Source organism: Mandrillus leucophaeus, unplaced genomic scaffold (assembly GCF_000951045.1).
Source record: "Mandrillus leucophaeus isolate KB7577 unplaced genomic scaffold, Mleu.le_1.0 Scaffold559, whole genome shotgun sequence".
Taxonomy (NCBI): domain Eukaryota; kingdom Metazoa; phylum Chordata; class Mammalia; order Primates; family Cercopithecidae; genus Mandrillus; species Mandrillus leucophaeus.
Genome location: NW_012106019.1, coordinates 1050241 through 1062576, shown reverse-complemented (window position 1 = coordinate 1062576; position 12336 = coordinate 1050241). Strand labels below are relative to the sequence as shown.

Sequence of the window (12336 nt, the reverse complement as noted above, 5' to 3'; positions counted from 1 at the left end):
GGAGGCTGAGGCAGGAGAATGGCGTAAACCCGGGAGGCGGAGCTTGCAGTGAACTGAGATCCGGCCACTGCACTCCAGCCTGGGCGACAGAGCCAGACTCCACCTCAAAAAAAAAAAAAAAAATTATCATCTTCTTTGTAGTTCTCTTATGAAAAATAGACATTTTTAATTTAAGTAAAACTTGTGATTATACTATCAGTAAAGTTTTAAGTAGTCTTGGTTCCACCTAGCAAATTCAAAACAATTTAAGTACATTTTCTCTGGAGACCAAGAACTAATATAATGACTTTAATGAACTATGCAGATGTTAGCCAAGCAAAGACATGGTTACAGTTCACAATGAAATATAAACAATGGCACTATTATTTACTCTTTCTATGCCTTAGTTTCTTTATCTGTAAATGAGAATACCTAACGTAAAGGGTTGTTGAAAGGAATAAATGCAATAACGCAAATAACATAATTTAGAAGACGGTTTGGTGCATGTAAGCATTTAATTCTTATAGCCTGTTATTATCATATGTAGATAAACCTTAAAGTTTACTCTGTAGGGAATGAACTCTTTTATTTCATTGAATAAATACTTACTGAATTAAAACTCAAATGCCAAAGATACAGCAGTTAAAGCTGATAACGCCTTTTGTAAGCTTAGAGGTCAAGATTTGTGAGCATTAAGGCCTGGCGCAGTGGCTCATGCCTGTAATCCCAGCACTCTGGGAGGCCAAGGCAGGTGGGTCACTTGAGGTCAGCAGTTTGAGACCTGCCTGGGCAACAGGGTGAAACCCCATCTCCACCAAAAAATACAAAAATTAGCTGGATTTGGTTGTGCATGCCTGTAGTCTCGCACCACTGCGCTCCAGTTTCGGCGACACGACAAGACTCCGTCTAAAAAAGTAATAATAAAATTAAAAATTGTGAACATTAGACAGTGAAGGGTAAGTGTGAAGCGTTTAAAAAGGAAGGTACGGGGTATTGTCTGTTTTTCAAAAGTGATATTTTTTTTTTCTCTTTATAGTGCTACTGTAAACAACCTTCAGGCAAAAGTAGATGCATTAGAAAAATCCAACACTAAACTGACAGAGGAGGTAAGTTTTGGAAATTCTTTGATTCACTTATAGAATTTAATATGCATTAGTAGAACTAATAATTTTTATGTAACCTTGGAAAGAAAGAACTTGACTTTTCAAAGAATATCAACTGTAGTACGTAACTCCTTATTCTTTTTTCTTTTCTTTCTTTTTTTTTTTTGAGACAGAGTTTCGCTCTTGTTGCCCAGGCTGGAGTGCAATGGCACGATCTTAGCTCACCGCAACCTCCATCTCCTGGGTTCAAGCGATTCTCCTGCCTCAGCCTCCCGAGTAGCTGGGATTACAGGCATGTGCCACCACCCCTGCTAATTTTGTATTTTTCTAGTAGAGACAGGGTTTCTCCATGTTGGTCAGGCTGGTCTTGAACTCCTGACCTCAGGTGATCCACCCGCCTCAGCCTCCCAAAGTGCTGGGATTACAGGCGTGAGCCACCGCGCCCGGCCCATAACTCCTTATTCTGACTAGAATGGCCAGTTGGCTTATTGCGGGATCTCATTTTCCCAATTAGACTGTGTAGGGGCATGTTGCCTGGTTGATGGCGTATCTTGGTTTCTTTTGTGTGCATGTTTTGTCTGGGCTAGCTTAGACTAAATGTTTAGCATATAGCATATTCATCATTTATTCATTCAGTGAACATTTCACACACTGTTTATGTGCAAGAGCTAGACAAATATTTATATGTGCCAGACATTGATTTATGTTCCAAATTGGCAAACTCCCCACTCCCTTTGTCCTTGTTTTCTTCCTGGAACAGTTACATAGATAAGGTAAAGAGTACTACTCAGAAGATCTGTAATCCCTACCTACAAATCATGCTTATGTAACTCATGTGCTCCTGAGTAAGTCAGTCACTTGACCTCCAAGGGACTCAGTTCCATCACTGGAAAATGAGTGTTTACAATATACTTCCTTTTCAGCCTCACAATTAACTCTGAAGATCAGATAAGAATATGAAAACTCTTAGAAAAGTCCCTAAAATAAGAACAGAAAAATAACCTCATGTTTTACTTCTAATAAAAAGATTTTTTTCCTTAACTTGCCAAAGCCTTAGCTACAGATATTTTTTCTTTAAATAGCATTATATGTTTTTATGAAAAATACTAAATAACCTTGTCCAGATGGCAAAGAGTTTACCTTCTTTATTTATTTTTCTTTCTTTTTTTTTTCCTGAAATAGGGTCTCACTCTGTTGTCCAGGCTGTAGTGCAGTGGCACAATGGCTCACTGCAACCCCTGCCCCTCAGGCTCAAGTGATCTCCCTGCCTTAGCCTCCTGAGTAGCTGGGATCACAGGCATGCACCACCACACCTGGCTATTTTTAGTAGAGAGGGGGTCTTGCCATGTTGCCCAGGCTGGTCCTGAACTGCTGAGCTCAAGCAACCCGCCTGCCTCGACTTTCCAAAGTGCCAGAAGTATAGGCATAGCCACTGCGCCTGGCCCACCTTCTTTATTTCTAATTGTAATGATGCCCTTACACCCCATAGGATGAATTTAGTTTAAATAAAATCAAATTGAAGCACTAGTCAGGAAGATGCTTTTAATCGGTTTTTCTTTAGAATGAACATTTTCATTATTATAGTTTTAAAATACCTTTTTTATTACTCAGCTCTGTGGCCTTCACTTCTGGACAAAAATTTTTAAATTTTATAAATCTTAAAACTTTAATTTGTGCTTATGGTCCTTAGAATCTTATCATATAGACTTTTGGAATGTTCAGTGCAGACTTTTTACTGTTATTCTGTTGCTACTTTGTTGAATCTGTACAGCATAGCAATTAAGCATGCTCTGTAAAGTTAGGCTACTTGGGTTCATGTCCTGGCTTTGGCACTTGCTAGTTTTTTGGGGGTTTTTTGTTTTGTTTTTGTTTTTCGTTTTTTGTTTTTTTGTTTTTTGGTTTTTTTTTTTTTTTTTTTTTTTTGAGATGGAGTATTGCTATCTCACCCAGGTTGGAGTGCAGCGGCGCCATCTCGGCTCACTTTAATCTCCGCCTCCTGGTTCAAGCAATTCTCCTGCCTTAGCCTCCTGAGTAGCCGGGACCACAGGCATGCATCACCACAGCTGGCTAATTTTTGTATTTTTGTAGAAACAGGGTTTCACCAGGTTGGCCAGGCTGGTCTTGAGCTCCCGACTTCCGGTGATCCACCCACCTCGGCCTCCCAAACTGCTGGAATTACAGGCATGAGCCACCGCACCCAGCCACTTGCTAGTCTTCTAATCCTGGGCCAATTACTTAAGCTTCTATTCCTTGATTTACTTATCTGTAACATGGAAATAGCAATAATAACATTTTGTGAGATTGCTGTGTGAATGAAATGATTTAATACATGATTAGGGCTTAGAACAGCACCTAACACATCATAAGCACTCAATAAATATAGTTGTTAATTTTATTCTCTCAGTCATAAGACTTGTCTTCCTTAGAGTTATATTAACACTATGTATTCATTTACTTATTTATTTTACCAACAACACTTACTTTCTTAAAGAAAATGTGCTGTAAGAAAGCAGATGGGATTAGTTCTGCCTTTTCCCATTTCCGTTTTGGGTTTAAGAGAGCCAGTAAGGCCAGGCACGGTGGCTTACGCCTGTGATCCCAGCACTTTGGGACGTCAAGGTGGTTGGATCGCTTGAGGCCAGGATTCCAAGACCAGCCTGGGCAACATGGCGAAACCCCATCTCAAAAAAAAAAAATGCCAGTCAGAAAGATGGCAGCCCTCTTTTCCCCTCCTGGGTTTTGAATCTGAATGACAGACTAAGAAGAATTAAGCAGATGCAGATATAAATATCTACTTCAGGCCGTGCATGGTGACTCACACCTGTAATCCCAGCCCTTTGGAAGCCAAGGCAGGAGGATCATTTAGGGCCATGAGTTCAAGGTTAGCCTGGGAAACATAGTGAGACCCCATCTCTACACCAAAAAAATTAGCCGGGTGTTGTGGTGCACACTGTAGTCCCAGCTACTCGGGATGCTGAGGCGGGAGGATTGCTTGAGCCCAGGAGACCAACACTGCAGTAGTCAAGATTGTGCCACCACACTCCAACCTGGGCAACAGAGGGAGACCCTGTCTCAAATAAATAAATAAATAGATAGATAGATAAATAAATGTCTACTTCATTTTTGGTAAAGATGAATTGGAAAACCTCCTGTGATCTGCAGCCATAATCAGGTTGCCCAATAGTTTCTCTTAAATCAAGATTTTGGAACAACCTGCCTGAGGGCATACTTGGATCTAGAGAGGAGACCTACTTGCCCAGAATTGGTTTGTTGTACATTTTTAGGCCACAGGATCTGAAAGAGAACTGGGTTTTCAGGCCTGCCCCCAGAAAGCGTGAGCTTCTCTATGCTTACCATGTTAGTACAGGAACTGAACAAAGCCTGAACCTATTGCTAGTGAGGAGACAAGAATTGAGAAGGAGACTAGCCTGGCTGAGAGGAGCCTGCTTGGTTATTCCTCCCAGCCTCCTGCAGGCACCTTCACATTCTCTGGGAGTTTAGTAGATGCAGAGAAGGAAAAAGTGTTTCCACCTTACTTTTTCCTTCTAAGAAAGAGATATAAATGTTTCCCCATAGCAGTTTACTGCTAATAACATTACCTGATCTTTTTAGGTGTTGAAATGAAAAATCTCCTCAATGCTTAATGGGATTTTTAGCATGAGAACTTTGGAGTTCATGTCTTTAATCTTTTAAGAAATCATCTATAAAAGATCTTATAGAAGGTTTGTCACATGGGTTCCATGGTGTGACAGGACCCCTTTATTAAACATTTTAGAAATAGACGTTCTTAATAAATATATTTTTTTCTTACTAAATATGTGTATATCTATAAGAACACCCTTGAGATCATCTTAAGGCGCAGTGGCTCACGCCTATAATCCTAGCATTTGGGAGGCCGAGGTGGGCAGATCTCTTGAAGCCAGAAGTTCAACACCAGCCTGGCCAACATGGTGAAACCTTGTCTCTACTAAAAATACAAAAATTGGCTGGGCATGGTGGTACATGCCTGTAGTCCCAGCTACTTGGAAGGCTAAGGCATGAGAATCACTTGAACCCAGGAGGCAGAGGTTACAGTGACCCGAGATCATGCCACTGCACTCCAGGCTGGGCAATAGAGCGAGGCCCTGTCTCAGAAAAATAAAGAAAGAAAAATATTTCTCTTGAGTTCCTATAATAACATTTTTATTGGGTTATAGCTTGCTTGCTTTCTAAGAATATCCAAGCCCAAGAATTACATCCTAGCAGATTGTGAATTATCTTATACTATGTTAATTTTAAAAACATAAAGGATTATTTTTAAAATTTTATCCACAGCTTGCAGTTGCAAACAACAGGATCATTACCTTACAAGAAGAAATGGAACGAGTTAAAGAGGAAAGTTCCTACATACTGGAATCCAATCGGAAGGTTAATCTTACTGGATTTATAAAACATTCATTGAGAGCATGTCAACTTGTTAGTGGTAAAGGGGAGTCTCTAAAGGACTATTTTAATCAACTAGCCTGTATCAAGTACACTTTTTATTTAGACTCCATGCATGTGTGATGAAGGTTGTGGGAGGGTTATGCGCCTTTTCCTACAAGATGCTTCTTGGCTTCACAGCCACCTACATCTGTTTAGAGACTTCACAAAACAGTCTAATTCCGTTTCTTGCTTTTATGTACTAATGATTCATACAGTATTTAACAATTTGTTATGTTAAATATACTATTACTTTTACACCATGTTACTGTTTTATAAGAAGTGACACCTCATTTATATATCACTGGGAAAGAGCTACCATATAAATGTATTTTCTAGATAACTTAATTCCTTAAAGCACCAAAGTTTTTATACATGTCATTTTCTAGATAACTTAATTCCTTAAAGCACCAAACTTTTTATACATGTCTGATTAGAATTTTGTAAACCTTTATGTTTTGTACAATTCCGAGCCTTCTTAATTAAGGACATAATTTAATACATTTAGCCCTTTATGATGACTGAGGATCATAATTACCAACATTGACAATTCTCTGCTAAATTATAATAGTGCCACTTTAGGAGGCTATTGAAATTGATAGAGCTTCTGACACCTACACTTAAATATTCCCCGATTTCTGTGGATGTTTTTTTTCCCTATCTTTTTTGTATTCACTAGCATCTCTTACTTTTTATTGATGCTTAGTGTTGTTATCTCTAGGATGATCTCTCTACTTCCTTTTATCTTCATGCTTCTAATCTACTGTCCCTAGGAATTCAAATCCATAGTTATTAAAATTGTTCTTAAAGAGTTACTAGACTCTGCGAGGGGACAAAAGCAGTTTTCCATGAGTAAAGTGATTGACTTTAATGCATGGACTTCATGACTGCTCAGAATAATTTTTTTATGACCTGCTTGTTTTTATCTGTGATCTCGCTGGATAGTTGAAGATACGAGTTGTGAATTCTCTGGAGATTGAATGTATTAACATTTAAACCTATAGCCCCTGGGCTGGGTGCAGTGGCTCACGCCTGTAATCCCAGCACTTTGGGAGGCCAAGGAGGGCAGATCACTTGAGGTCGGGAGTTCGAGACCAGCCTGGCCAACATAGTGAAACCTCGTCTCTACCAAAAATACAAAAATTAGCCAGGCGTGGTGGCACACGCGTGTAATCCCAGCTACTCGGGAAGCTGAGACAGGAGAATCACTTGAACCCAGGAGGTGGAGGTTGCAGTGAGCAAAGATTGAGCCTCTGCACTCCAGCCTGGGCGACAGAGTGAGACTCCATCTCAAAAAAGAAAAAAGAAAAACCTATAACCCAACTCTTATTTTGAAATGAATACTATGTTGTTTTTAGAGGCTGATTTTTAAAACTTCTACCATCTGGTTTGATAACCTATTTTAGGATTTTAAATAAAGTGTCAGGAAACCCCCAATTCAGCTTAACCTTTAAAAATATACTAGACTTCTTCAATTTCTTTGTTGTGTTTGTTCATTATTATACCTGCTTCAGTATGATCTTTTTTTCTTACTAAGTAGCAGTGTTAGTGTCTATTAATTCTGTATAGATCAAATCCTTAAATATGTACAATGTTATTTATCTTTTCGAGGGTCCCAAGCAAGACAGAACTGCAGAAGGGCAAGCACTAAGTGAAGCAAGAAAGCATTTAAAAGAAGAGACACAATTACGATTGGTAAACTTTGCTTAATTTCTAATAGTTCAGGAATATATTAAAAGGTAACTGCCCACTTACACGTTTTATCATACAGACTAAGATTAGAAATATCAGTAGTGTTCTAAAAAACTATAGATCCTATAAAATGGTTTATCTCTTTTTAAACCACATTCCTTATCATATTTTCTCAATCTTTTTCTGAGTATTCTCAACAATAAGATTTTGTTAATTTTAATTTTTTTGCTTTTGTAGTTTGTATTACAACAATATTAAGTATACAGAACCTACTTTTTTAAACTATGCAGTCTCAATCCTACCTAAGTCCTCATCCCTGCAAAGATTCTTGGAGTGGTGGCTCCTCTTTTCTTTACAAAGAATCGTTAATGTAGGATTACTCTATTTTATTTTTAGCTGTTATTTCTGATTTATTATGGTCTTAGATATAAATGGAAAACTTATCATCCAGTATTAGTCTTAAGATTTTTTAGAAATTAAAAAAAATACATATAAATATATAGTTAGAGAGTATATCACCTCACTCTAATCAGAATGGCAACTATCAAATTGAAAGATAAGTGTTGACAAGGATGTAGAGAAAGAGAACCTTTACACGCTGCTGGTGAAAATATAAATTAGTATAGCTACTATGTAAAACAGTATGAAGGTTGTCTTAAAAAATCAAAAATCGGGCCAGGCACAGTGGCTAACACCTGTAATCCCAACACTTTGGGAGGCCGGGCAGATGGATCACATGAGGTCAGGAGTTCGAGACCAGCATGACCAGCATGGTGAAACCCTGTCTCTACTAAAAATACAAAAAAAAAAAGCCAGGCATGGTGGTATGCACCTGTAATCCCAGGTACTTGGGAGGCTGAGGCAGGAGAATTGCTTGAACCTGGGAGGCAGAGGCTGCAGTGAGCCAGGATTGTATCCCTGCACTCCATCCTGGGTGACAGAGCCAGACTCTGTCTGAAAAAATAAAAAATTAATTAATTAAAAATCAGTCTAGCATATGATCCAGCAATCCCACTACTGGGTATATATCCAAAGGAAATGAAATCAGTATGTCAAAGAGAATCTGCACTCCTATGTTTATTGCAGCATTATTCACAGTAGCCAAAATATGGTATCAACCTAAGTGTTCATCAGCACGTGAATGGATAAAGAAAGCATGGTACATAAACACAATGTGATGCTATTCGGCGATAAAAAAGAATGAAATCCTGTCATTTGTGGCAACATGGGTGAACCTGGAGGACGTTATGTGAAGTGTAATAAGCTAAACACAGAAAGAGAAATGCCATATGATAACACTCATGTGGAATCTAAAATGTTCTCATAAAAGTAGAGAGTAAGGTGGTGGTTACTACCGGGAGAGGAAGCAGGGGATAGTAAGAGATTGGTCAACAGGTACAAAGCTATAGTTAGATAGGAGGAATAAGTTCTGGTCCTCTGTTGCATAGTGTGTGGTGACTAGAGTTAATATTAATATACATTTTAAAATAGTTAGAAGAAAGGTTTGTTGTTGTTGTTGTTGTTTTTATTGGTGCATAATAGATATACATAGTTCCAGGGTACATATGATAATTTAATATACTCATGTAATTTGTAAAGACCAAATCAGTGTTCTCGAGATACCCATCACCTTAAATATTCGTCTTTTCTTTATGCTGGAAAGAAAAGAGACTTTTGAATATTCTCATCACAAAGAAATGATAAATGTTTAAGATGATAGATACGTTCGTTTCTCTGATTTGGTCATTACACAATTTTTATATTATCGAAGCATCATGTTCTACACCATAAATTACTATGTGTCAATCACACTTTTTTAAAAAAGAATTTATAATAAGGGACACTGTTCCTATACTGGATTTTCTCCAGGTGCTAGTGTTATTATATTAATAACCCCTGGTTTTCACATATTAACTCTTCCTGGAGTTTAGATAGTGTAACAAACAGAAGGAGCTCCCCAGAAAGTCTTTAAGAATAAGGAGGAGCCTGAAAGTAAGGAGTGACTTGACTTGTACTAAAAAATTATTACAGGCCAAGCGCCATGGCTCACACCTGTAATCCCAGCATTTTGGGAGGATCGCTTGACCTCAGGAGTTTGAGACCAGCCTAGGCAACATAGGGAGACCCTATCTCTACAAAAATTACAAAATTAACCATGCTTGGTGGTCCATGCCTGTATTCCCAGTTACTTGGGAAGCTGAGGAGGGAGATCACCTGAGCCCAAGGAAGTTAAGGCTGCAGTGAGCTGAGATTGCACCACTACACTCCAGCCTGGGTGCCAGAGGGAGACCCTGTCTCAAAAATATATATATGTTACAAATTGACAGAATATAACAGAATTTTAGATTTATTTATTGGTTTGTTTTTTGGTTTTTTTTTTGAGATAGAGTCTTGCTCTGTTGCCCAGGCTGGAGTGTAGTGGTGCAATCTCAGCTCACTGCAACCTCCACCTCCCGGGTTCAAGAGATTCTCCTGCCTCAGCCTCCTAAATAGCTGGGATTACAGGCGCCTGCCACCACACCCAGCTCATTTTTATATTTTTAGTAGAGATGGGGTTTCACCACATTGGCCAGGCTTGTCTCAAACTCCTGACCTTGTGATCCACCCACCTCAGACTTCCAAAGTGCTGGGATTACAGGTGTGAGCCATTGCACCTGGCCAGAATTTCAGATTTTTTCGAAAGCAAAGTGGTATTATTTTAACATCCTTAAAATACTTAGCGTTTGCCTTCTATGTGTTTGTGACTGAGATCTGAAAATGTAATACTTTTCATAAGAAAGGTCGCAGAAATAATATATGTCAGCATTTTAAGAAGGGGTATGATTCGTTTTCTATAATGCTAATCATGTAAAACGAGAATCTCAGTGAAGTGGCACATAATAAAAATCTTAAAATTTCTCATATCTTGGCTGGGCACGGTGGCTCAAGCCTGTAATCCCAGCACTTTGGGAGGCCAAGACGGGCGGATCACGAGGTCAGGAGATCGAGACCATCCTGGCAAACACGGTGAAACCCCGTCTCTACTAAAAAATACAAAAAAACTAGCCGGGCGAGGTGGCGGGCGCCTGTAGTCCCGGCTACTCGGGAGGCTGAGGAAAGAGAATGGCCTAAACCCGGGAGACGGAGCTTGCAGTGAGCTGAGATCCGGCCACTGCACTCCAGCCTGGGCGACAGAGCGAGACTTTGTCTCAAAAAAAAAAAATTCATATCCTTTTATCACAGTAAGACAAATGTTTGTTAAGAAGGAAGGAAACTAAGAAAGTAGGCGAGGTCCTAGGTGAGCCCAAGGCACAAGGCAGATGCAGAAGATCCTCATGTCTTTGTGTCTTTGATCACCCAAATAATGTTGCAGTAATAATGGTTGAGACAAAAAGAGGTATCATGTTAAGTGAACTAAAAATTCTGTTAGCGGCTGAGCGCAGCGGCTCACGCCTGTAATCCCAGCGCTTTGGGAGGCTGAGGCAGGCGGATCACAAGGTCAGGAATTTGAGACCAGCCTGATCAACATGGTGAAACCCTGTCTCTACTAAAAATAAAAAAAATTAGCCGAGTGTGGTGGCGCACACCCATAGTCCCAGCTACTCAGGAGGCTGAGGCAGAAGAATCACTTGAACCCGGGAGGTGGAGGTTGCAGTGAACCAAGATTGAGCCACTGCACTCCAACCTGGGCGACAGAGCTAGACTTCATCTCAAAAAAAAAAAAAAATTTCTGTTAGCCTCTTAACCATACTAGTCATCCTCAGTAATTGCGATGTTACCCCAGGGACCCAGATGGTCCTCTGGGTTCCCAGGGCTCTTGAATATATCAACAACATTCACATTTAGGAGGATTGCAACTGCTTCATTTTGTGCTGACTGCTGTAATCCTGTATGTATATTTCTATAATAAGATATGACCATCAGTTGTCTTAAGGTCTAATGAAGTGTCTCAAATATGTGTATATTTTAGACATATTAAATAGCACTACCTTTGGCTTAGCAGGTTTTTCAGATTTGTACATTATTGGGCAAATGTTATTGTGTATTCTAATTATTGTTCATTATCAATTAATTATTGTTAATGTTTCTGAAAATGAATGGTAGCTTAAGCTGTTTTGCTAGAATATTCGACCTGAGAGTTTTGGTATACTTTTTCCTGTGAAATATTATGGTTTGTACTTAGTTGAAGAAACAGAGTGTAAGCAATTTACTTACCTTTGGGGGCAGGATGTTGAAAAAGAGCTGGAGATGCAGATCAGCATGAGGCAGGAGATGGAATTGGCTATGAAGATGCTGGAGAAGGATGTCTGTGAGAAGCAGGATGCCCTGGTATCTCTTCGGCAGCAGCTGGATGACCTCAGAGCTCTCAAGCACGAACTTGCCTTTAAGTTGCAGGTAGGGGAAGTATGAGGAATAGACTCACTGGCTTTCTAAAATCTTGGGGCTCCCCTTCTCCCATCTTATCCTCCAGAATCACACTTTAATTACAAGAGGAAAGAATCACATCTCATTTTAATGCTAGCTGCCAATAAACTACTTTCAGAATCAGACCGTCATGGGATCCTGTATGGCTGTTATAGAAAACCATGACCACTTTTCACATTATAATAGAGGGTGAGGGTCTTTTTTATCCTATAGTATAATTTCTGTTCTGCAGTCTACTATGCCAGCTGAGTTACATATTCTATTAGCTTTTACACTGGAAAGTGATACATTGATGAACTATTACTGTGATAACCCTGCAAATAACAGTACTAACTTTAGATAAATTGCTTTTTTTTCCATTTGAGGATTAACTGATATCGAAATATATGAACATTTCTGTTTTCCCACTTACCATTAGATTCAAAAGGCATGTGTGGTTGTAATTTTAGGATTTATGTTATACAGGTTGTTTATCATTATTTTCCATAACAGAGTTCAGACTTAGGAGTAAAACAGAAAAGTGAACTAAACAGTCGCTTGGAAGAGAAGACTAATCAGATGGCTGCTACCATTAAACAACTTGAACAAAGGTAAAAGCCCTGGTTCTTTAATGAAACACTTTGGGTTGTCAGTGGTGATAGTGAAGAGAATGTGCTGTACATTTGCAAATAGAAAATATATGAAATTCTTCCAAATT

The 12336-nt window shown here is 39.2% G+C and overlaps 1 protein-coding gene across 4 annotated transcripts in view; it reads left to right on the top strand.

The window, feature by feature from the left end:
* Positions 1 to 12336, top strand: part of RUFY3 (RUN and FYVE domain containing 3) — an 85931-nt gene that overhangs the window by 55501 nt on the left and 18094 nt on the right. For all 4 annotated transcript variants that reach the window (XM_011998150.1, XM_011998149.1, XM_011998152.1 and 1 more), the window contains 5 exons: positions 1016 to 1085; positions 5397 to 5489; positions 7155 to 7238; positions 11442 to 11609; positions 12132 to 12229. In XM_011998150.1, the coding sequence (XP_011853540.1) occupies positions 1016 to 1085; positions 5397 to 5489; positions 7155 to 7238; positions 11442 to 11609; positions 12132 to 12229 (513 nt within the window). The remainder of the gene's footprint in view (positions 1 to 1015; positions 1086 to 5396; positions 5490 to 7154; positions 7239 to 11441; positions 11610 to 12131; positions 12230 to 12336) is intronic.